We start from the raw sequence: 25,468 nt of genomic DNA, 5'->3' as shown, positions 1-25,468 counted from the left end.
GACGTTATTCTATTAGCAGCAAGCAATTAGTTGCGCTTGGATTTTAGTAAGCAAATTTACGTGCCTGCACAAGCCAAGCGAAGTCGTGGTAGGCCTACAAACCTTGAAGTCGTCAATCGAATTTGAAGTCAGCGACGTCTGGTAGATCAGTCTTCATAACACACGCTAGTTAAGAGGAAGCTTTAGCTCGGGCCCAACTCCGACGCGGCCTATTCAAATACATGTAAAACGCAAAAACGTTTTTATGAGATAACCCCTGGACAGATTTTTATGAAATTTGTTGCATTTGAAAGAGAAAGTTAAATTCTAGTGACTGTTTGAAGCCGAATTTCGATTTAGGGCTTGAATTTTCTTAAAACGATTTTCAAATATTTGACCGTTCGAAAAAAATAGAAGCACGAAGTTTACAAATTCATGGCTCTGCATCAAGAACCGATATCGCGGTTCTCTAAACGGCATCCGAATATATCATTCAAAGCGGACAAATTCAATACGTCATTTTACATATTACGTGAATTTGTTACGTTGGTTACAACGGTTTTGCAAAAGTTGTATTTTCCTATTATTAAATTTTTTTATATTCATGTGTAACATATCAATTTTGTCCGCTTTAGATGTACTATTAGATGCAATTCACAGAATTGTATTATCATTTTTAGTGGTTGAGTTACAGAGTTGTAAACTTGATAGTTTCATTTTTTGAGAGTTTTCGATTTTTGCCAATTTTTAATAAAAAATTGACGACCTAACTCAAAAATTCGAAACCAACAGTCACTAGATTTTAGGTTTGTCTTTTAAGTGCAACAAACCTCGTCAAATTTGGTGCAGTGGTTGCCGAGAAAAACGAATTCTCCTTTTACATGTATTTAGATAGGAGCACCCAAGCTAAAGCTTCCTCTTAAGAGAAAGCGACAATCGCAATCACTTCGCCTAGCTTGCGAACTTCACACGTTGCCACGAATCGAACCCAGTTTGGTGCTAAGTAACAGACGTCGCTTCGATGGCTGCCGTCATGTTCGTTGATGCAGAACTGTTGGGGCCACCTTTGAGGGCTCCCGCTAAATCATTGAATTAGCGTGCCCGGCGCAATTCCCAAACGCAATTTGGGATTTGCGCATGAGCAGCGGCTTCGACGCTGCTTCTTTGTGGCCCCAAACGTTCGCGGTCCCTAATCTAAAGCTCTCTATTCTCAGCGGTCGCAGGCAGCGCCGCGCCACTCGGGCACTTCTCGCCAGCGCCGCTAGATGGAGCAGCCTGTCCAGAAAGAAGCGCGAAAGAACTGCCCGATTGTAGCATGAGCCGTTACTCCGCGTTCGCACGCGCCAGTGCGCAATGCATATCGAACCTCACGCGCAAGATTCGCGGCGGCGGCGCTAGATGGCGCCGAGTGTTTCAGGGAAAGCAAGAAAGAAGAGTACGGTTGCAGTACACGCCTCAGACATAGCTCGTTTCGACGGTGGCAATACCGCTATGCGGCTGTATTGATTCAACGCTAACGCATTGCTGTCGACGGTAATCCAGAGGTGGGTTCTGCCAAATTTTTCTTATTCATTTACAGAAGGTTCACAGCGATCATGAGAGCCAGAGACATTTCGGAGGAAAATTTTGTTCCGCGATACAGAAAACGTTGACTGTTTTAGGCTTGTAGCACAGCTCAGAAATAGCAAAAAAGGAAGGAGGTAAGGGCAATCAAAGGGAACGGAAAAGAGAGTGTGTGCTCACTCCGTTTTCCGTTCCCTTTGATTACCCCTACCTCCTTCCTTTCTTGCTCTTTCTGAGCTGCGCTACAAGCCTAAAACAGTCATGACACACCAACTCGCCCAAACTGCCACGCTTTTGACAGAAAACGTTGTTTAGTTGCACACAACTAATGGTTTAGAAGTCACACAACTTATCCTTTGAACGCCTGCGTCGGAAGAAGCGATACAGGGAGATAGCGTGTGCAGCGGGAGAGGGCGGCGGCTGCTATTCTACTGCAGCTTTGCTTTGCGCGCTTAGTTGCGCTGTCCGCGACCTTTCTTCTTTCACTTTACGTTACTGCAATAGCAATTGTATACGGCCCCCGTCGTAACCGCTGCGGTGTCGTGGTGTCAAACGCTTGGCCTGTGTGTGCCTGATTATAGGTCTCTAAAGAAACGCGACAGATGCTCAGTGCGCCTGGCTGCAAAAACGAAGCAACAAAGTGGATGCACCGTGCACCTACCACCTAATTGTGCACCAAAGAGCACAATTTGCTCTTTGGTGGAGCCACGACAGCATTCGGCTTTTCGCTGCTGGTGTAGGCGCCCGATCATATATATATATATATATATATATATATATATATATATATATATATATATATATATATATATATATATATCCCACACTGAGTTTTAAGCTTTTGAAGGTCAACTGCACTGCAGATATTCTATTCGTAGCTGAATGCACGCTTCAGCGTAGCGCCTAACATCAGTGCTCAAAGAAGCGCCAGAACACTGGCATGAACGCCGGGGAGGTGGCTGCGACAGATGCGGCGAAAGCGACGACATACCACGTGAACGACGCTGCGCACCTCGCACGGAAACGTTTGATCACGGTAACGCTAGTATCTGGCACGGTGTAGACGGGCGAGCATTGGCGGCGTGTGCGGGTGACGTCACCATTCGCGAATTCCATCTCCCGCGTGCTTCTTAGCGCGTGTGTCACATTTTAAAAGCTTTGTTGGTTTTTTTCTCGTTTGCTTTCTGTTCTCATTTTCCCGCATATAAGCCTATGGTTGTCCAAGAAAACATTTTGCTGGAAGACGGCGCTGCATCCGTGTGACCTCCTTGGTTGCTTGTCGCTTGTTTTACGTAGCGCGCCGATCGCCATCATCACTGAAATATCACAACTCGCCCAAGAAACCACTTTGTGAAACTTGATATTTAAATTATCGTTGTTGAACTCCATCCACTCCGAGATCACCCATAGCTCTCCAATGTAGCGACCAAGCGGGTCTAGCGCCATTTCCTAAATTATAGCAGTAAAAAACTTCACCGCGTGGCGCTGCGAGCTCTTGTATTGCGTGGAATAAGCAAATTTATTAATAATCTGGGTTTCAGCATTGTCTCTCTTTTTATTTTTTCAAGAAGTAGGGATGGGGAGCGGGGTTGTATTATCGGCGTCTTAGCGCTGTTATTTTCAACATAACTGACCGATTAGCCAACGATTCCACGTAGACTTTTCAAAAATGTTACAATGGAAGAGTCTCATTTTGCCTCGCCGATGTTCCCTTCCTTCCGGGTATACGCGAGCTGTCTCCACTTTCTGGGGTGGTTGAGGGCACTTTGAATCCATTTGATGTGGCTGGAAACACTCCTGTACATTCCCGGCGAGTCGGATGGGCACCGCACACCAGCCGAAACAACTCCGACTTGCAGTGTTCTTCCATCGTCGTTCGTGAGTGTTAAAGGTCCGCCTGAATCCCCCTATCACAGCAAAGAAGAGAAAATGCAGAAGGTCATCAGCCTGACAAGTACACTCGAAATGAGTGAAATCACTTCAGCTCCTATGACTACTGCTTCATTTATTTTTTTTGATAGCCTTGGCATTAGGAGTGTGAAAGTGGAAAAAAGAGTGCGCGTGTGTGAAGTCTGCGAAGGGCGGTCGCATAGTAGAGGTAGAGAGAGGATGCGAGAGTTTAGAAGAGTGTATATATATATATATATATATATATATATATATAATTACAACTGACTATAGTCTCATCTGGACCACCGTCGCTTGTGAACATTATTTCGCAATGTGGCGGACGCGGTTTAAGTCATGTATCCGGGGCCTCAAAGAGGTACGAGGTAATGATGCTAACGCATTTCTCTCGCATCTATCACTGAAACTGAATTTTTTACACGGAAGCGTAATCGGCGAAATTGTTTGTCGCTGCGACGGTAGCCATCGCCATAGGAGCAACGCGCCTGGAGGTGAAGAGAATCGCCGCGTTCACATCCTATTAAAGTGAAAAATTAAATTACGTGATCTTGTGCGCCAAAACCACGATCTGAAAATGAGGCGCGCTGTAGTGGGGGACTCCAGAAATTTGAATCACCTGGGGTTCTTTAACATGCACCTAAATCAAAGTACACGGGTGTTTTCGAATTTCTCCGTCATTGTAATGCGGCCGCCGTGGCCGGGATCGTTCACGCCCTATCCGTTTGTGCTTCGACACCGCGGTGCCCACTCTGCATGTTCGGGGCGTCTCTTCTTCGGGCACTGACAAATGTGCCTCGCTCAATAAAATATTCAACCTACAAGCTTTATGCATTAAGTTGATATCTTTATGGATGGCCTCACAAGCCCTAAGCTACTTCTGTAGCACAGTTCCTTAGTCTGCTTAATTGCTAAATTGCGGACCCGAGGTAGTTATACTGCTGACACATATTCAACAATATCTACCGGCGTTTTCGACAGGGCTTGCTTCTATTGACTACCTGAAGACTTGATCAATTGACGCCATTCCTTTAATGGTGTAAAAAAGGGAGCTGGCAGTTATAGAACCTTATTCTCTTTATTAGGTGTCGCAGAACCACAAGAAAACGGTGACTAGTTATAGAAATATTTGCATTACGATGGCGCTTAACAGATGGTAAATGTGATTGAATGTTGAAAGCTTTAAAAAAGATTGCCTAGGTCCTCTTCCCTTGCAAGAAGCGAGGGAAGCAGCCACAAGAGCAGGCCGGAAAGAGGTTCTTAGTGCTGGCGGATACATTTTCCAAGACCGGAGGACAAGCCTAAAGGCTGAGTCATTGGGCAATTTTCGTTTCCAAAAACCTGTAGTCTTTTTGAAAGCAGTGAAAATATGCCTCGAATAGTAGTCTTGTCTGAGTTCACTTGAGTGCAAGAACAAGAACAAACAAACTTTAAACGATTTCTTCGAGTTATGAATATTATTGCAGCAGATATTCTTTTTAATAATCGTGCACCAATACAGGTACACGTGCTAGGTCATATTGCAACTTGCTACTGGTTTCCGTTTGATTTCTACATTCTTTGTTCAAGCTACTAGAATAATCTGCCGTGGTTCATAGCATAATTAGTAGGATGTGAAAGTGAAGTCCAACCGTAAACCATAATTGAAACGGAACTTTGGCTTGAACCGAACCCAAACTGATATTTCTAAACGCGCCTCAGCCCGAACCAAGCCGGAACCACAATAAAAAAATTTGAGGACACTTAAGCCTACCATGTGAATTTGCTGTAACCCGTCTTTACCCTATCGTGTGTACCGGTGTCATGGATAAAATTCCTTATTCGTCTTTAAAATTAGAACGCAATATTTTCCAAAGGTCCCTGACTTCTTATCACGCTTCCTGGCAACTGCAGCTTATGTAACCGTATTGTTTACTAGGAAAGATTGACGGCGAACGCCATGCACGAAGGCAAGTTTTCAGGCAGAAACGCGGCCTGGTGCATGGGCCGATGCCGGAGGTATTGCACGGCCCCGCTAAAGAAAAAAGATCACATCATTTTCAGGTTTCATCATTTTCATAATTTTCAAAAACCCGCCGCGGTTGCTCAGTGGCTATGGTGTTGGGTTGCTGTGCACGGGGTTGCGGGATCGAACGCCGGCCACGGCGGCCGCATTTCGATGGGGGCGAAATGCGAAAACACCTGTGTGCTTAGATTTAGGTGCACGTTAAAGAACCCCAGGTGGTCGAAATTTCCGTAGTCCTCCACTACGGCGTGCTTCATAATCAGAAAGTGGTTTTGGCACGAAAAACCCCCTAATTGAATTTTTTTCACGCGGTAAAGATAATAATAAAAAAGTGACCGAGCATGCGATTATGTTGCCGCCGTTCGTGTTGGTGGCATTACGAAGTCCGGCTCCACGCTGCATTTTCGGAGAAACTGTGCTGTAACTGCATTGCGCTTAACACCCTACATGTTGCAACAAAATCACCGACAGTCGATGTTCACTCATATTATGAAACACAGCACCTAATTTGCTGACTGAAATGCCGAAGCCATTAGAATGAAGCCGAATGAAGCAATAAGAAAGGCTTGTTGCACGTGAAATGCAGGTGGCTGCACACAAGCGTTACCAATTTATGTTTTACAAAGCTATAAATTTCCCGCCAAGATAACTGGCTCGAGTCCTGGCATTGTATGTTGCTATGATTCTTTGAAGGGGAGTATTGAGATTCAGTGGTTATAACGGTGTGTGTATGAGTGGTCACTTATGCTTTCGCTATATGTTACTGTGCTACTACTTCGCAAATATAGTATGGACCTCTTCATTTGTCCACAACAGCGCCACTGGAAATCCTGACACAGTCAAGACTCTCGAGAAAAATGCTCTGTCTGCAGCTGGTACCTTGACCATAACCCAAAGAGGGACAATGTTTCGTTTCTTCTCAAGGGCTAACAGGCCGAATCATGCAAGGCCAGGTCGCGTAGGAGCTAGGTTTGAAACCACCGCGCAGGGTTTGGGTGGGCCTGCGCATGGCACTTGCAAGCTCGGATAGGCCCCAGCCAGAAAAATAAATGGTCCGTAGAGTGCTCTAATTCGTTGTGCCACCAGTAGTCGACAGCGACCCGACAGCACATAACAACAAGCGTTACTTCTACTCGTTCTCTACTACGATAAACTCGCTCATGAAACACCGTGGACGATTAACACAAATCAAGTCATCAGTAATAGTGAACAGGTTATCAAAAACTCGCCAAGTGCGGTAGCCTATTAAAAACAACGCAAAGCTTATCGCTGCTGACTCAAAAGTTCACTGACGTTTAGGAGTGACAGTGTGACCAAGGAACCCGCATTTGCTCTGTAACTTAAATTAAGCTTTCACATCGTTTGTCACCAGGAGCCTTTATTCGGCGACCAGATTCGTGCTTCCTAAATACACCACTATTGATGTCCAAGACCAGTGACATCATCCAGACACTTTCTTGCTTTAAAGGGGATCCGCCGGATTTTAGCGAGAGGTGACGTGCCGGAAACATCTGTCGGTGCAGTTCCTCGTGATCCATTTGCCATGCAGGCCGCATACACAGCAAAGTTTCATAAATGGGCCGGAAGTGCACAGCGTCTTTCTCCCATAGCGTGCAAAATAGTTGTATCGAAACAAAATACCACATGGCGTAAGACTATTCTCGACGAACAGTCGAAATTGCGTGTCCATTATTACGGAAAACGTAGCGCCCGACCTCTCCTTAGCAGGCATCTCGGTACGTGACCCAGTTTCGCACGTAAGTCGGGTGGCTAGTGGCAGACGGCGCCAAGATGTGTCCTCGTGGCCAATGATTGGCGTTGGACATTGAACGAGCCCCCGCTACTCGGTTAGTAGCAGGCAGCTCGGTAGGTGGCCCCTTTTCGCACGTTACTCGGGTGGCTGACGGCAGGTAGCGCCAAGATGTGTCCTCGTGGCCAATGATTGGCGCTGCACAATGAATGGACGTGCGAATGGACGTGGCGAATGGACGTGGCGAATGGACGTGCTTTTCGGGGCTCCGTGGCGACGATGAAATCATAAGTTTTTGTGCATGCTTTGAGCTTGCTTCTGTTTTTATTTGCTGTTTTTTTTGCATTTAAATGGTAATTGGGCTTTCTTCCTTTTCTTTCCTTTTTTTTTTTGTCTCTCGTATTTCGGGTGCGCGGGTGTGCTTCGTGAACATTTGTTTTGCAGGATGATTAGAGCGTCCTTTCGTGCGACGTGTTCCAGCATGTGCAGCCGAGTGGGACGTTGAGTGTTCGTAGTCTTTAAATAGCAGCTTGGAATGGGCAAGACAAATAGCTATTAGTGGTTTTACAGTGTGTGTTTGGTAGAAAAGTGAGAGCGTGGCCGCGTGGTTGAGCGCGTGCGAGAGCGTGTCATACCTTTTGTCTCCGCGGCATTGATTGTTTTTGAAACAGTGGTGAGAGTTGCTTTGCGGCATTTTGAGTATTTGGATCCTGTGCGTATCGGTTTTTTTCTAAAAGGCACGTGCTCTGCATTGATATAGTATTATAGTATTTGCAAAAAGCCGTGCAATACATGGCGAGGAAGCGGGTAAAGCAGGCAGTACGGTGGGCATCCCTCAAGGCAGATGAGGAGACGGGTGAGAATGGAGAGGGCATCGAATCAACCAGCACACAATGTGATATCGATACAAGGCTGCAGAAAATGGAGGCTTTCCAGGAAGAGCTTCTCAAACAGGTGCAAGAGCTCAAAAATGAGCTAAACAGGGAGCGTGAGGCGCGGAAGGTAGTTGAAAAGAGACTTGAAGCAGCCGAGGAAAAGCTGAACAGGGCCGCCATTGTGACCGAAAATGTGCGTGACAATGGAACGCAGACCCCCGACGCGACAGGCGCAGGAGGGTCAGAGAAATACGTGCAACGTAGGCAGGGTGATGAAGGGTTAGCTGGAAAGAGCAGCACCTACCTTGAGACCACTACGCGGAAAAAGGAGAAAACCAGGGGACAATGCCTCTTGTTGAGTTCGAATCATGCTGAAAATGACAAAGGGAAGCAGGGAGAGGTAGGAGAGAGTGAAAGGGTGATTATCGCTGGCGATTCAAACCTGGCTGGGTGCTCAAAAGCAATTGTGGAGAGGGTGAAAGGCGACAAAAGAGTATCTGTAGGGCCATTTCCAGGGCGCACACTGGGTTCTGTCATGGAGCGAGCAAAAGAAAAGCTCGCGGAAAATGCCCACGTGCGCAACCTCGTCATAGTAGCAGGTGGGCTAAATGACGTCCTAAACAGGATAGGGCCAGGACTTGCCCAGCGCTTGGCAAAGGGGGTGGACGACTTGCGTGAGCTATCCCCTCAGGTCCAGATCGTGGTGTGCATGGTGCCCGAGGTGCCTGTGCGTGACAGTCACGTACAAAGAGCCATAGTGGCTGCTAATGAGACAATATGGAAAATGAGCCGAGAGAAAGGCTTCGAGGTTCTCGATGTAAACAGGGAAGTGAGAAGTTGTGGCGGTTTTAAACGAGACGGGATCCACTTCAATTACAGGCTAGCACGAAAAGTGGGCTGGCGACTTGGTGGTCGAGCTGTTCCTTTTTTAGGGGGCCCGCAGGCGCTCAGGAGGTCAGAGTAGATTGTAATGAAGAAAGTCCCCTAGGGGAACATAAGAAGAGCATCGCCGTCGATAACAGGAAAAGGAGGAAAACAAGACAAAGAGCTCGCCATGCAATAGGCTACATAAACATGTAGGGCGGCAGAAGAAAGGAAAAGTTGGCAGAGATTGAGGAGCAGTTACACAGAGAACAAATAGGGGTGTATGCGGTTACAGAAACGCACCTTAGAGACTCAGAAGAGCCGCCAGTTATTGAGAATTATGTTTGGGAAGGGTGCAACAGAACTAAGTCGGAAAGAAAGGGAGGGAGAGTCGGAACGCTCGTCCATCAAGGAGCCAAATGGAAAACAGTAAATTCACAATGTCAAGAGCATCTTTGGTTATCAGGTACAATGAGTGGGAAAGAAACTTGGCTGGGCGTTATGTATTTGTGGACTGGAAAAAATTGCACAGAGAAGAATAAAGAGTTAGTGGAATGCATAAGCGCTGATATTAAGGGTTTAGGGAGTGGTGCTGAAATTGTCCTATTAGGTGACATGAATGCCCACATACAGGATTTAGATGGCTATACCAACAATAACGGGAAGTCAATGCTGGACCTTTGTGAGCAACATAACCTGGTGATCGTGAATACAGGGCCTAAGTGTGAAGGACAGATCACGTGGGAAGTGGGAAACCGGCATTCCACCATTGATTACTGTCTGATGACAGAAGGAATTCATGATAAGTTGAGAGAAATGGTCATCGATGAGGAAAGGTTTAACAGCATAGGGAGTGAGCATAAACGCATCATCTTGAAAATGGGATATGTAGTTGGGAAAGAGAGCAAGGAGAGCAAAATGGCCAGTCAATATTTGAACGCTGAACAAATAGCAAATACATTCACTAGAGTTGAGGAAGAAGTTGGCAAATGGCCATGTAAAGAGTGGGAATATGGTGAGCTTCTAAGTGTATTAACGACAAAAATACGAAAAGAGGAACCACATGTTCGTTGGAAAGGAAAAAATAAAACGAAAAGTGATCGCCAAACGACAGGAAGCATCTCGAGAGCACAGGCAGGCAAAGAAGGCGCAGTTGCCACAGGATGAAGTAACCAGTAATGGGGAAATATACCGGGAGAAAAAGTCTATGGTTCAAATACTGGTGCAAGCAAAATTAAAAGGTGAAAGTGTACGTTGGTTGTCAGAAATACGTGAGAAAAAGAAGGCCGCACCTAGAATATTTTGGAACCACATAAAATTATTAGGCAGGAAGTCAACAACAATATAACATATCCTAGACGAAGATGAAAACAGACTGGAAGGAGAAGCGGCAATAAATTACATCCGAAAAGCAACAGCCGAATCTTTCGAAGGCAATGACGAGGTTGTACTTGGGCCTCTTTCATGCTCTTTTTTTCATCAAGTGGAAAAGGAGCCGGTGCTGACAAATTTAAACTGGAAGAAAGCGGAAGAGAAAATTTCTAAGCGCACAGCCACAGGGCTAGACGAGGTTCCCGTTGGGCTGATAAATGAACTAGGACCAAAAAGTAAGGAAGCTCTGGTGAAAGCAGTGGAAAAAACTTTAAAGGATGGACGAATACCAGACAGTTGGTGACAAAGTAGAATAAATTTAATTTATAAAGGTAAGGGGGAGAAAGACAGAATTCACTCGTATAGACCGTTGACCATTACATCGGTAATATACAGTCTAGCAATGCAGGCAATCAAAATAAAGCTTCAAGCATGGGCAGAGAATAATGAAATTTCGGGAGAGCTTCAGAATGGCTTCAGAATAGGTAGGCGTTAGGATGATAACTTGTTTGTTCTTACTCAGTGTATTGAAATATCAAAAGCAGAAAGCAGACCATTGTATGTGGCCTTTTTAGACATTACAGGAGCCTACGACGACGTAGACCGCAACATTTTGTGGGATATTCAGGAAGGCGAAGGCTTAGGTAACGATTGTCTACAGCTTTTGAGAGAGATTTACCTTGAAAAGACCGTTTGCGTTGAGTGGGAAGGGAGGAGGAGCGAGGAGAAAGTTCATATCAACAAGGGACTGAGGCAGGGGTGCCCTTTATCCCCGCTGCTGTTTATGATATACATGGTGAGGATGGAAGGGCGCTAGAAGGAAGTAATATCGGGTTTAATCTCTCATACAAACAAAGGGGTACAGTAATAGAGCAGCAACTCCCAGGTTTATTTTATGCGGACGACATTGTGTTGCTACCTAACAAGCAAAGTGATTTGCAACGTCTGGCTAATATCTGTGGACAGGAAGGCAACAATTTAGGTTTGAAATTTAGTGTTAGAAAATCAGGTGTTATGGTATTCAATGAGAACAGTAAGCAGACAGTGGAGATACAGGGCCAAGAAGTACCTCGGGTAACAGAATATAAATACCTTGGTATATGGATAAACAAAGGCAATGGATATATGGAAACACAGGAAACAACCATAACAGTAAAGGGGAAGAGAAATGCAGCCATAATGAAGCACAGAGCGCTATGGGGATACAATAGGTACGAGGTCCTCCGAGGTATGTGGAAAGGTGTAATGGTTCCAGGACTTACTTTTGGAAATGCGGTTGTTTGCTATAATTCAGGGGTACAATCAGGACTTGACGGGAACCAAAGGTCAGTGGGTCGCCTCGCATTGGGCTCTCACGGGAAGGCTACAAATGAAGCTGTGCAGGGTGATATGGGCTAGACTAGTTTTGAAGTGAGGGAAGCTCGCAGTAAAATTGAGTATGAAGAACGGCTGAGGAATATGGAAGAAAGTAAATGGGCTGGGAGAGTGTTCAGGTATCTGTACAGAAAAAACATTGATTCACAGTGGAGGAAAAGAACTAGGAAGCTCACCAGCAAGTATGCGACCTGTAGGGTGGACAACACAGCAACAAAGAAGGTCAAGCGGAAAGTCAGAGGCTGAATTAATCTCATGGGTGGCGGCAATGGAAAAGAAACCTGCCATAAGTAACTACTTAAGAGGAAAAAACGAAATCAGGAAAGAAACCATTTATGATAACTCAAAGGGAAGCTCATTACTTTTCGAAGAGAGATCGGGATGCCTTGGAAAACGCACCTATAAAGCGACATAGAAGAAGGAAGAAGAAGCATGTGCTTGCTGCGGTAAAGCTAGGAAAACTACGGAGCATGTTTTATCAGAATGTGAAGACGTCTACCCAGCGGTCGATTTAGGCACCACTGGCCTCCTTGAAGCCCTTGGGTTCAGAGGGAGCAATGATAAAGCAAACATGTCCGCAATAGACATTAGTAATAGGCGACTGGAGGATTGGTGGAAGAAAAGTAGGGAAACGACAAAAGACGGAGACGTACAAAATCACAGCTCGCAATAGGGGATCCGAAAATTTGGGCGTGGTAGTTCAGAGTGTTTTCTTTTTTCATTGTTTAACCTAGGTAGGATATTGCAGTATAGTAGCAAGAGCTTGGTGGCGCAACTCACCGCCCCGTTCCAAAGGGGACGCTCATAATATCCATCCATCCATCCATCCCCCGCTACACGGTTAGTTGCAGGTAGCTTGGTACGTGGCCCAGTTTGGCACGTAACTCGGGTGGCTGGCGGCGGACGGCGCCAAGATGTGTCCTCGTGGCCAATGATTGGCGTTGGACAACGAACGCTCCCCCGCCACTCGGTTAGATTAAAGCCTCTACATTGTACGCTCATCGCCCGCTTTTGCGGTCCGTCGAAATGTGTGCGGAGCGGCTTCAGGACAGACAGCTCTCCCATGAGGGTAAGTGCATTTTCTCGCGGGCAAAATAAGCGTCAAGCGCCCAACCACAGAAGCTCTGCCAAGAAAAGCAACTATCAGTGATAAATATCACTGATATGATATCAGTGATATCAGCCTTACTTTGCTCGAACTAATAAATTTAAATACAGCTTTGTTCCACGTACTATTGAATTCTGGAACTTAATTCCCGGAACAATTAGGTCGCTGTCATTAAACGATTTCCTGTAAAAATTAACTACACCTGATTTTATGTATTTTCTAGTTCTTACAGTGTATTGACTTATCCTCTTTTGTACTGACTCTCAGTGTTGCTGTTATTTTGAGTTTCATTTGTGACATCTGCCTTATTTCTTGTGAATTTTTGATATGTTATTGTTTACTTGTTTTTTTTGTATGACTTCTTTTTGTCTAACCCACTCCTGCAATAGCCCCATAAAGGGGCTGCAGTATGTATAAATAAATAAATAAATAAATAAATAAATAAATAAATAAATAAAGCGGCCTACCCTCAACGCAGCTAACTAACTAAAGGGTAATCCATTGGATAAACACTCTGTACATGACCTTGATTTCATAAAGCAACGCTAAACTGTGCTTACCCTACAGACGCTCTGGTTTTCGCCAGAAGCACAAATTGCGGGACCAGGAGGCAGGGGGCGTCGCGTGATGGGATGCATAGTTCTTCGTAATAATGCTTGGCACACATCATCTGCGAGAGCAACAACTTCTGCGTGCAGAAGAATCTTGCTATTGTTTGCAGCTATATAGAAAGAAGAAAATAAAATCAGGACAATAAACATTTTCCTTTAATTTCTTCGCTACGTAAATTAAAAGCCAATCGCGAACAATAGAAGCAAGTACCAACATAAATATGCAAGAAAGACACTACAGGAGCACTGACTCACACCTGAATTTGCTGTTTATTGGTAATTATTAATCCAAACGCATGGTATGGCTGATGAGGCGATGTTAGCGCGATCACACGATGGTTCGAAAAATTCACGGGAGCCCCAGCGAACCAATCGAGGCAGTTCACGCCGCCAGTTAAAGCAGCGTGGATTAAAGCAGAGTGAATAAGGCGAAGTTAATTAGGGCATACCTAATTAAAATAGAGTTAAGGTACTCGAACCCACGACTATTGGTAGGAGTCGAACCCACTTACATTCGTGGTAATTAAGGAGAAGTTAATTAATATATAGTTAATTAAGGTACTCGAACCCATGGTCGTTGGTGAGAGTTGAAGCCCCGACCTTTGGTGGCGGCAATGAATTGCCTAACTAGGTGAAATAGTTAATAATTTATGTCTGAATTCAAAAATAAATTATTAATTATGTCACCTAGTTAGGTAGTTTAGGTAATTTACTATAGGTATATATATATATATATATATATATATATATATATATATATATAGTAAATTACCTACGCAGTACCTCACTGGGCGGATTTAAAATAATATTAATACAGTGAACTCTCACTTGAGTGTACTTCAAGGGGCCGAAAGAAATAGTTCACTTAACTGAAAGTTCACTAAACTGAATATTTACTAGACCAACATAAGATATGGCATACAGAGTCAAAAGTTTGAAATGCAATTCATGGAGCAAAAGACATGGCATCCATAGTGTTAGAAATGTGTGAAATGGAATTGGTACATATGAACAAGTACAAGGTTCATAACAGTTATAATGCTGCCTTTCTCACTTAGAAAAATATCTGTAACTTCTTCTGCACTTGTACTTTCAAAGCACAGGAAGTAACAAAACTGTCCAAAGAGTCAATGTTTTTGTACACTTCTTCTAGCACAGCTTGCTGTTGAGACACAAAATCTCTCAACTTTCCAATGTACCCTACAACCTCAGCTAGAGTTATAGGGCTTGAAACTGGCTCGGCGATGTTACTTTGTCCATGGCCTCCGAGATTACATGCTTGCTCGTTCTGTGCTGGCAATCTCGGAGGCCATGCCTCGTTCCTGTTCGTTTTCCGCGCCGCCGCTTTGCCCCAGGGGCGCTGTAGCGCCAGCAACGTTACATTTCCGATCGTAAAAAAAACGTAAAAAGAAGCCTTGGTCTTCTGATCGAGTTCGTTAAACTAAAATATTGACTGTTGCGAAATTCGTTTAAGTGAAACATTTTTGCATAGAATCTATAAGAAAACTGCCGCGGATTTTTAAAAAGTTCGTTATTCTGAAATATTCGAATAACCGACGTTCGTACAACTGAGAGTTTACTGTATTTCCAAGCTACGGCAAGCAACATTACCTCGGGTGTGTCCAGATACGCGGCATTCGCATATTTTAAAACTCTGGCTGAAGCTAGCTGGGACACACGGTTTATGCACGCTATCATCACTTCATTTCGGTATGAAAAAAGAATGAAGCTTGCACTATTTCTTTCATCAGAGCCCCGCATTCACAACTGCAATATTGAAACCTTCGTGGGCTTTCCTCCCTTGCGAGGAGACTTGCACATTCAAAGCAGGTTATCGCTGCAGGAACGGAGCATAAATATGCACTCGCGTCAACAAATAAAATTGGATGATATAGCCCTTGAGCTCTTCGAAACGCACACGGCATTTAAAACGCACACGCTTGTCGCAAAAATGCACCGAGGCTGCAGCAAAACACGCATGTATACAACGCGCAAAAACAGATAAACAATGGACAGTGCTTTGTCGCGCCGTCCGCACCATGCTGACCGAGCAAAGGGCGACAGCAGCGCCACGAGTTGCGAGGATCGGTAGTGGGTCCACGCAGTCACGGGAGTCTAGTAAGGTTGGCCGCGACGGTAGCCGGCATTGGTGTGCTGAGCGCGTTTGGCCGTTTGTTTGACTCCGAAACGAGCGCCGAGCGGCCAAACCGGATGTGCATGCCTGTCTTTGGTGATGACTGGACGGCGCGCACTACACCTTCAGTTATGCTTGGGCTGCTAAGAACGGCCCGCTGACGTGAAAGTTTTGCCAGCCTGTTGCGACAGCGGGCGTCAACTTTTCCTGGAGCGTCGCCGCAAACCTCTGGCCACGGCGTGACTAAGTGGAGAACAATACGCGCGCCCTCAACTCTCCGTCGCTGGAGCCGAGTTCGACGAAGCAGGCTTTGTGCCTGCACTCGCCACCGTGGACCTGATCTGCTATGAGCGGGGGAGTTACCGCAGGAACGTCTAGGGAGACCAGTTCCCACGCGCCGTTCAAATGCAAGACAATGGAAACCACGGGGCCGCACCGCAGGGTGCGAGTTCTGCGAGTGCCGTCTGCCTCGGGGGAAGGGAGACCGTGAACCTGTGTGTGTGTGTGTGTGTGTGTGTGTGTGTGTGTAATTCCTCACGAAGAGGCGGCTCGTCTCCGGGTCGAACGCCTTCCCGCACCTTGGATCGAGGGAGGACCGAGTGTTTATAAACCGCTGTTGTGCGGCTGCTCAGTACTTTTTCTCTCGCAGTAATTGTTAGACTGGCGTACTTTCTCTTGCAGTCATGCTAGACTGATGAACTGCAACATCCTGATGTAGATACTGTAAATAAACCCATATTCCTCGTTCTCGACGAGAAGCAGTCCTTCCCTTCAACAACGTCCTCAGCGTGGATAAGTTGGACGACGGCATGGGCCAGCTACCATAAAATTCATGCCTGACTCCAATCTTGACAACTGATTACGAGCGATGGGATTGAGCCCCCAATCCTTATAGGGCCACGCTCTGCTGTTCACGTTTCATTTGACGCTGATAGTACAACTTCGTACATCCACTTTCACAGGTTGGAATAGAGACGGAGGTCTGTTACGTTATGTTACCGTCTGTTAATTATGTGTCTCTACCGTCCAAGAAAATTTTCCTGTCGTTCTTGGCGTGGTAAACAAAAAACTCCCTATACGTGGGCCGATCCCTAAGGCAGTGCAATGCCGGGCCGACCCGCCGCGGAGGAGCAGTTCGCCATTAACGGGCCCATATACACAGCTTCGTGGTCATACTTCTTCACAGAGTGAAAGGACTCTGAGGTTTTTTTTTCTCTTTTCCTTTTTTGTTACGACCTCGACGCGGTGACATGGCTAGTTTTTTTTTTTAACGCCACCAATCATTTATGGTTAAACTATTATCACATTTACTAATCAGTTATACTCAGGAGCCCCAAAGCACGCTTCTCTGTAGACACACACATCCGTAATGCGGCAGATAAGCTTTCAAGGCGGCGTGACCAATACTGTTTTCTGTCTGACCAGTCTTTTTTTTTTCAATTGTTTATTCACCGCTTATAAAGCTGCTAATCATCCACATTCACACTAGTATAAGGTTCAAAAGTCTTAACATCGTAAATTACACATTCTTGTGCAGCTACAAGGCATTACACTTTTCGCGTGACAGACAGACCTTTTTAAAGTGCTCTCCAAAGAATGATTTTGCAATAAAAAGTACTTTCTTATAAACAAGTTATAAACACGCAGAGTCATTTTGCACGCTGTTTATTGCAAGCAGCATTGAACCACATCATACACTAGAAATCGAACCCGGGTACGGCACGTAAGAACCAAGCAATCCAAATACTGAACCAAAACACCACGATTGCACACAGGATACGCATAGTCAATTGTAGATATATTTGTGCTTGAGATGCAAGGTGTTGCCCCCGGCGATCGTCTATCGTATACGTAGTTAGTTAACTGTTGCCAATGCTTATATTATTGGAGATAGTAAAGATGTACTTAAGTGAGTAGCAGCATAGGACTACCACTTTCTACAGCTCCCCCGTTGGGTGGAAAGGGTGAAAATAAAGACTTCACTATTCCTGCAAGCGGGGGCGCTTTCGGCGGATTGCCGGATGGTCCAGGGCGTAAACGTAAGCGGCCGGAGGGGTGCAGCCACCTGGTGCAGTAGAGCTCAACCAGACAAACACAGAGCTAAAATCGCAGTAACCTACTTTATTCTGCTTCGCTGCTGGTACAGATTTTCGCAGCGGCGTAATTGCGTTCGCGATGATACTGCTGTTTAAAATTTACGTCCCAACTAAGAAAAATCTAGCAATTGACTCTGTGATTAGGTGGTTAAGGTTTGCACCAGTGGCTGGCGCCACCAATCTCGCTGCTCACGTTTACGCCCCCGCTCATCCGGCAAACCGCCCTCGTTTCGCGTTTTACACAGGCTGGAACGCGGGGTCCTTTCGACCGGCCTGCAAGGGTACCGACCTACAACATTTTCCCAGCCAGCCGCAGCTGTAAGCGGGGCGAGCTTCCCCGAAGCGACCATCGAAGCCTTGCCCACCTGCCGCGCCGCCTCGTTTGGTAGGCACGACGGTTTGCCCAACAACACCCCCTTGGCGCCGCTATGACTAAACGTGGGCGGCGGACCAAATATTGTTAGTGAAATCGCCAACGCCTTCATGGTTCGAATGATGCAGGGGGAATTCCTGGAAGAAGATGCTTTGCGGTGCCTTCTAACTGGCCTTTGAAGACACCATACAATGGACAGCCGCGGCGGCCATTGTCTGCGGAGTCAACACTAGGATGAAGAGGCGCCTGCTCGGGGCAAGACACGTGTCAGCGAGAACCCGCTCACCTCATCGTGGTCAGTGAAACCTGTGCGGAAGTGTGTGTAACCCCTCCCCCTCAAAGGCGGGTCGGCTATGATGACTTTCAATGCTCCGAATTTGTAGCAGGTTGAACAGCCATTTTCCCCTCTCCTAGGGATCTAGGGCCGACAGTGTTTATAAGCAGCTATTGTGCGACTGCTGAGTGTGCATTCCTCTTTGAGTCATGTTAGACTGATGAACTGCAATGTTCTCATGTTGACACTAATTAAATCCCATATTCCTGGTACTCGATGAGAAGCACTCATTCCCTTCAATACCGTCCTCAGCGTGGATAAGTTGGATGATGGCATGGGCCAGCTTCTGTCTATTTCATGCCCGACCCCAAACATTACAGGGTGTACCCGCCACTTCACCGAAAGCTCCACAAAGAAGAAATTACCACTCACACAAGACTGCAGAGTAACACTTACACCCAAGAAATACTGATGCAGAGACTCTACCCGACGCTGAAAGGACAACGTTGTCCAATATGCGCTGTACCGGACAGCTTGACGCACCTGATCCTCGAGTGCCCATGGCATCTAGACTCAGACAGGCAAGAAAGCGAAGACCTCATCGAAACGTGGGACGCCAATGTCGTTTCCGCGGACCTGGCAAAACAAGGACGCCTCGTCGACAGGGTCAACGAGGCAGCGAAGACCAGAGGGTCCCTGGGATGACGAGACCTCCCAACTAAAATATAACCGGTACTTGCCAGGGGATACTGTTTTGAAAATAAACGTTTATTACTCTTCCTCTTTCCAATGCCTGGTATTGGTGAGTAAACACTAATTCAACGCTATAAGATGCGCATTAACAGAAATAATACACTCTAAACCTTGCCAAGTACCTACCGACCACCCCCACAGAAAGACACCCGGATTACCAAGGCAACGAGAACGAGACGCTAGATCGAGACATCCAGACATGGGAAGTCAGAGTTGCCCTGCAGGATCTCAATGGCAGGTCCGCCGCGGGTCCCGATCGAGTTACCAACAGAGCGCTCAAGAACCTCAACGAAGCAGCCATCGAAACGCTCACGAACTTCTACAACAAGTGCTGGCAAGAAGGAAGGCTGCCCAAGCAATGGAAAGCAGCCAAGACGATCCTCATCCCCAAGCCTGGCAAGCCGCCCAACATAGAGAACCTCAGGCCGATCTCGCTCACTTCTTGCGTGGGAAAGGTCTTCGAGCACGTTCTCATGAACAGGTGGCAGCGTTACCTGGAAGAATCGGAGCTTTACCCAAATTCCATCATCGGGTTTCGGAAGAAGCTCGGGACGCAAGACGCCATGATCTTACTGAAGAACGAGATCATCGACGATACGACGGGCACCAAGGACAACAGAGCCATACTCGGGCTGGACTTGCAGAGCGCCTTCGATAAAGTGAGGCACTCGGCTATCCTAGCCCAAGTATCCAGACTAAACATGGGCAGAAGGACATACCAGTATATCAAAGACTTCCTGACGGAACGGACCACCAAAATCTGCGCGGGAGACCTGCAGCTCGAAGAGAAGAAGCTGGGGAGCGTCGGAACGCCACAGGGCTCGGTGCTCTCCCCGCTTCTCTTCAACCTCGTGATGATCGGGGTGGCCAACCGGCTAGAAAGAGTAGCGGGAGTCCGACACACCATCTACGCCGACGACGTTACGCTATGGGTACCGGGAGGAAGCGACGGACACATCGAGACAACGCTGCAAGAAGCGGTCAACGCCATCGAGGAGCAGCTGGGCGGGTCTGGACTCGTTTGCTCTCCGGCCAAGTCAGAACTGCTGGTGATTCCACCGACAGGAGCGGGCAGGAAAAGAAAGAATAAGGAAGTCGAGTACGAGCGGCCCAAGATCACGGTCAAGACAGCGTTAGGACAAGTAATACCGGAGGTCGAGAAGATTCGAGGGCTCGGGCTGCTCATCCAGCGAAACAGAGTCAACGGTGAAACGGTCAACAAGCTCTCGGCTAAAGCGGCCGCGGCAATGAGACTCATCAAGAGAGTGTCCAACAGAAGAGCGGGGATGAAGGAGGAGAGCCTGACTAGGCTCGTTCAATCCTTCGCAGTTAGCCACATAACGTACGTGGCCGCTTTTCACAACTGGAGGCCGAGCGAACGTAACAAGATAGACGCCACCATACGCAAGGCGTATAAGGCGGCACTCGGCCTCCTCGGGAGCACGAGCACCGAAAAATTCATGGCGCTGGGAGTCCACAACACGCTGGACGAAATAGCCGAAGCACAGAGAACGGCGCAACTCGAGCGTCTCTCTGAAACGAGAACCGGAAGAAAGATACTGCGGGACCTTGGCCTCGAGCCGAGGGAAGGCGAGCAGCAGAAAGACGTACCTATACCGGATAGCATCAACAGACAGCTCAGGGTCTGCCCGATCCCGAGGAGCGTGAACCCCGAGCATAACAAGGAGCGGAGCTTGGCGAGGGCCAGGGCTCTCGTGGACCTCCACGCCAGAGAAGAAGGCGCCATCTACGTGGACGCGGCGGAGTACCCCGGGAGCAGCGACGCATACGCGGTGGTGGCTGTCGGGGCATCGACGGGTGCAACGAAGACCGCGGCGAGCGTCCGGACTCGACAGGCGCACCGGGCGGAGGAGGTGGCCATCGCCTTGGCCGTCTCCGACCCCGGATGCACTACAGTGTTGTGTGACTCTAGAACGGCAGTGAAGAACTACGCCAAGGGTATGGTATGTAGTGAGGCTGCGCGCATACTGCGCAAGGCCGAAGACATCGGACGCACAAGCGCTGTGGTGATCAAGTGGTTTCCGGCCCACATGGGCAGTGACGTGTCGGAACGCGGGAACGTGAACCACAACGAGACGGCCAACTCGGCCGCGCGAGGACTAACCAACCGCGCAGCTGCAAGCACGGCCGACTCGGAGTGTTGGTCGCGGTGCAGTGCCAAGGACAAGATGACCACCTTCAACGAGATCGTGAAGTGGTACAGACTTAACAGACAGACTATGCCGCCACCTCACCCGGGGCTTACCCGGAAGGAGGCAGTGTTATACCGGCAATTACAGACGGGGTCCCTGCTCACCCCGGTGCTAGCTAAACACGTGTGTCCGAGCGTGTACGCGAGTGACGTATGTAGACTGTGCGCTAAAGAGAGAGCCACCGCGGCTCACATCCTTTGGGACTGTCGTATAAATCCACAAGAAGCCAGCGAGAAAACGACGATCCCGCCGCAGCTAGAGGCTGCAACGAAGATATATGACCAAGATACACAACTCAAGGCCGTCCAGCAGGTCTCGGCAGCTCTAGAGAGGCAGCGACCTCGCGAAACCGAGGAGAAAGGGGGCAGCACCCCGAGGAAGGGGGCGGCGGCCCTCTCGGATCCGCGGAAGTAGCGAGGAACCAAGCCCTCGAGGAGCACAATGCACGAGATTGACGTAGTGGCCGCGTCGCGGTAAAAGCTTGTCCTCCCTGCGTGGAGGGAGCCTAACCGACTCTGCAGGCATTTTCCCTAAAGTTGTTCTCTCTCTCTCTCTCTCTTAAACACCTTGTCTAAGTCTAAGGACACTAAATACATGCTGTTGTATATACTGGGATGCGCCACAGGCAAGGCTAAGTACTATTACCAAATTTGGTCATTTAGTTTACCTTTTTGTCGAAACGATAGCTACATTGTTTAACGCTCGTTATTGTGCTTTTTTTTCTCTGTTTTCGCAAAAAGAGATAAATTGCATTTTTGCTATTCAGTATTTAACGAATTGTGCATTGCAGTGTGTATTCTGATTACATTTATGTATAATGTGCACTCGCAATTCGCGTTTTCATGTTTTTCACTTTCAATTGTAGCATTGCATATGTGTGTTCTATATGTCCATTATGTTAGTCAATCGTCGTCTTAGTGGGACTAAGATGACTCTACTGAATATGTAACACCTCACCTTATGCTCTTGCACTGCGTGTTAAAAAAGCCAATGGACCACGTTTGTGGTCCTCAAGATTTTGATGTTAAATAAAGCAAGTTGAATTGGATCGAATAAGCAAGAGGTCATCAGAGTGTTCGCGAGAAACGAAGCAGGGAAGAGAATGATAGGGCCGGAGTCATTACAGGCATAGTTCACTGTACAGCATAAATTTAGAGGTTCTGATGAAAAGAGAAAAGATCGAAGAGCGATAGGCAATATGTTAAACTGCAATAGATGCACGTAATGCCCGAGTAAGGATCAAGCAGTGTATGTGACTATTTGTCACCGCCCTGTTTTGAAGGGGATTCCAATCGAATTCATCATCAATCATTATCACTGGGCGTCGTGAGTAGGGAAAAAAAGGTTACGCATTCTTCTCGAAAATTTTGCTAATGGCAGTAATTGATGCAGAAACGCCTAGTATTGCCATCTATTTTCGGTGATATGGTGAGGGACGGTCAAGGACTATATGATGGTTCGGTTATGTCCTTAGCGAGCATCTTCATTTTCTTTTGAATGGTTCGACGCTCTGACGTGGACACATGGTAAGGCCGATGGTTGATGGGTTGTAATTAACTGTGTTTATTCGGTGAGAGACAGTCGAAGTCTGGCCTAAGGGCGATCATGGATGTAAAAAAAAATGGTAAACAGCCAAAAAGACGCAGAGCGCATCATTCTTCTTAGGCAAGCGTCCTGAGGATGCCGTTGCAATCTTTATCTTGGGACCCGCTTCCCTGTATAATATACTACCTGTATCTTCTGTTTTTTCTAACAAATAAAGAAATCTTGTAAAAATACTGGTGGTAACAACACACTTGAAAAAATTGTCAGCAAATTCATTTTTAGCCAAAGTTTTTTAGTTCAAAGGCGAAGCTTGCCGTGCGTGGGGCGGGGGGGGGGGGGGGCGACCACTTTCGCGGCGCTGCGACAGTGGACCAGCGAAGCTGTTGAAAACCAGCGCTACAACTGCTGAGGGTGAAACGACATGCTTTATTGCTTTAGGGTAATGGTAATATTAGTAATTTAGAGTAATGGTAGCAACGGTAGCGATGATAAATTTGACAGCACGCCATCGCCCATAGCACTGCTGCAGCAAAATTCAAATCAGTTGCTAGGCTGTTCTTGCATATACGAAAGGTTAGGGACGTAACTCCCTACGTCGCAAGCTGCCGTCGGTGCGGCAGCTTACGCAGCAGTAATCTTTACCAGAAAACGTATGCGGGAAGCACAACGTGCTTCGCATTGTGCGCGGCTCTTTCTGCCCTGTCACAACTGAGATTTAGAAAAAAAAAGGTGTGAGCAAAGTATGTTCCTTAAATGGTGTAGTCCGAAGCTGGTGACCATGAAACTTCAGTTCGATCAGAAAAATGGTTACAGAGACGATAACGTCTGCATTCTGGTCTTTCATGGCGCGGAACTAGACAAGCAATATCTGCTGGGAAGGCATTTGTGCCGTCAGCCTAACAATTAGCAGTGGCTCATCATTCACTTATCCGCTATTTTGACGACAGTATGCGAAACAGTAATGGTGCATGTCTGTCGCCCGCTAAATGTGCTTGCTTCTGCAAATGCCAAACGCCGTCACCTTTCCATCTTGCCTCAGAGCTTATGGCTTTTCTCATATATAACAAATATAGTTTCAACTGTGCGCAATGAAAACCTTGCTACTTACATTCTGTTCTTCCCCAGCCGGCAACTACAAGAGTCTTGCCTGCAAGGTCCATTTTTGCTGTAGGAAGGCACACTGGTTTAATCCGTCTGTCGAATACCAGATCCACTGCCAGCTGTTCAATGAAACGTTATGTAACTGGTCAATTCCAGCTAAAAAGAAAATGTTTCAACAGACGACATCTATATGATGCATCAGACTGATTTAAACAATCAGCAATTTCAGAGGTAACGTCACATCAACTCTAATGCGTTCTGTTACTACTAAGCAGCATCATTTTGTAAATATGGGCTAATGAAAACCTGTGTATCGCTCCCTGCTGCATGCCCACATACCTAGAGTGGCGAGTAATTCAGGGAAAGTTTAAGTCATGGTTACAACTGCCAAAGCATAGTTACATTCGCCTATAAAGGTTCCTGTAGATTTAACAGTCTTTACATCATCATAACAACGTGTGCCTAATAATTAAATCAAACCGGTCTTTTTGACATAACGTCAAATGTAGCATTAGTCACAACTATGACGTCAGTCCCTACCCACGTGGCCATGACGTCATCTGTGTGCGCTGCAGGAACTATCTAGCTGCCGTCTGGCTGTCAGAACACTGAAAATTGCAGCGGCCCTGCATTTGTGTTAACATCAACTAATAGGCCAGCGCCGATGACGACGTGGAAAGCTGCAGGGCTGGCAATATGGAAAGAGCGATTTAGGAGTTCTTAGGTGCACTCCCGGTCCCGGAGGCTGGCAACTGGGTGAGTGCACTACCCAGGAGCTACTGCTACCAGTTTCATACATGGCGCAGCTGACAACGCCTTGAGTATTTCAAAGTTTTTTCTCTTCCTTTTTTCGGTATTCGCCATGCTGTTTACATATACAATTACGCGATGTCAGTACAACCAATAACTTTCCACCGGTCAAGGTAAACTATCGCCTTTTGGGACAGCGCACACACTTGCGCACCGCCGGTAATCAATAATTGCTCAATAGTTTAAATAATAAAACAGTACATAAATAACACTTTCTAATATGCAAGTCCAATAATTATTTTTCCTTTGGGTTAGGCGCTCCTTCATTTATTATTTTGTGTCGAGGCCATAGCATTTAACAGGTTCTGCGGATCACTTCTGTGAAACCGAACTTCTGATCAAACGAACAAATTTTTAGGGTCCCTCCTTACCTACAGTGCCTATATACGGGCAAAAAAAAGTTTTTATTTATGTGTTTGCGTAGATTGCATTTGTAAAGTGCACGAGGTGACGCTTGCATTCGCACAGTCCCCTGAAGGCGAAGCTTTTGTTGCGTTACACGCATGACCTCGCCTACCTGACTGCTGCGAGCACCGTTGTTAGCATATCGAAATCGAAAACTGATATTCCTCTTTGCAACAGTTTATTTCCGAAAAACTGAATTGAGACATTTTTGTTCGCGGTTTTGTGATGTGATCTTTAATGAAATGACTGGCATCGGCAGAGTCCAATTCTATTTTTCAGGAATGTATTTTCTTGTTTTTTTCCTTGTGCTGCTACTAAATTCTGTTGAGGACGGTATGCAAAGCACTGCCGAGTTAGGC

General features: G+C 46.7%; 2 protein-coding genes across 2 annotated transcripts in view; one reads left to right on the top strand and one right to left on the bottom strand.

Moving 5' to 3' along the window:
- Positions 1–3,077: 3,077 nt before the first annotated feature.
- Positions 3,078–25,468, bottom strand: part of LOC140212795 (chymotrypsinogen A-like) — a 63,101-nt gene continuing 40,710 nt past the window's right edge. Inside the window, exons 6-8 of the mRNA XM_055062223.2 lie at positions 23,902–24,013; positions 13,355–13,515; positions 3,078–3,449 (exon numbers count right to left, since the gene is read on the bottom strand). Coding sequence (XP_054918198.1) covers positions 3,231–3,449; positions 13,355–13,515; positions 23,902–24,013 — 492 coding nt within the window. The 3' untranslated portion in view covers positions 3,078–3,230. The remainder of the gene's footprint in view (positions 3,450–13,354; positions 13,516–23,901; positions 24,014–25,468) is intronic.
- On the top strand, positions 19,509–21,800 carry LOC126546331 (uncharacterized). Its single transcript, XM_050194518.2, has one exon. It carries the CDS (start codon positions 19,509–19,511, stop codon positions 21,660–21,662), a length of 2,154 nt encoding a protein of 717 aa, XP_050050475.1. The 3' UTR covers positions 21,663–21,800.

This window comes from Dermacentor andersoni, chromosome 10 (assembly GCF_023375885.2).
Source record: "Dermacentor andersoni chromosome 10, qqDerAnde1_hic_scaffold, whole genome shotgun sequence".
In the NCBI taxonomy this organism is placed as follows: Eukaryota; Metazoa; Arthropoda; class Arachnida; order Ixodida; family Ixodidae; genus Dermacentor; species Dermacentor andersoni.
The sequence above is the reverse complement of the archived record's forward strand: the minus strand, read 5'-3'. Positions and strand labels throughout refer to the sequence as shown.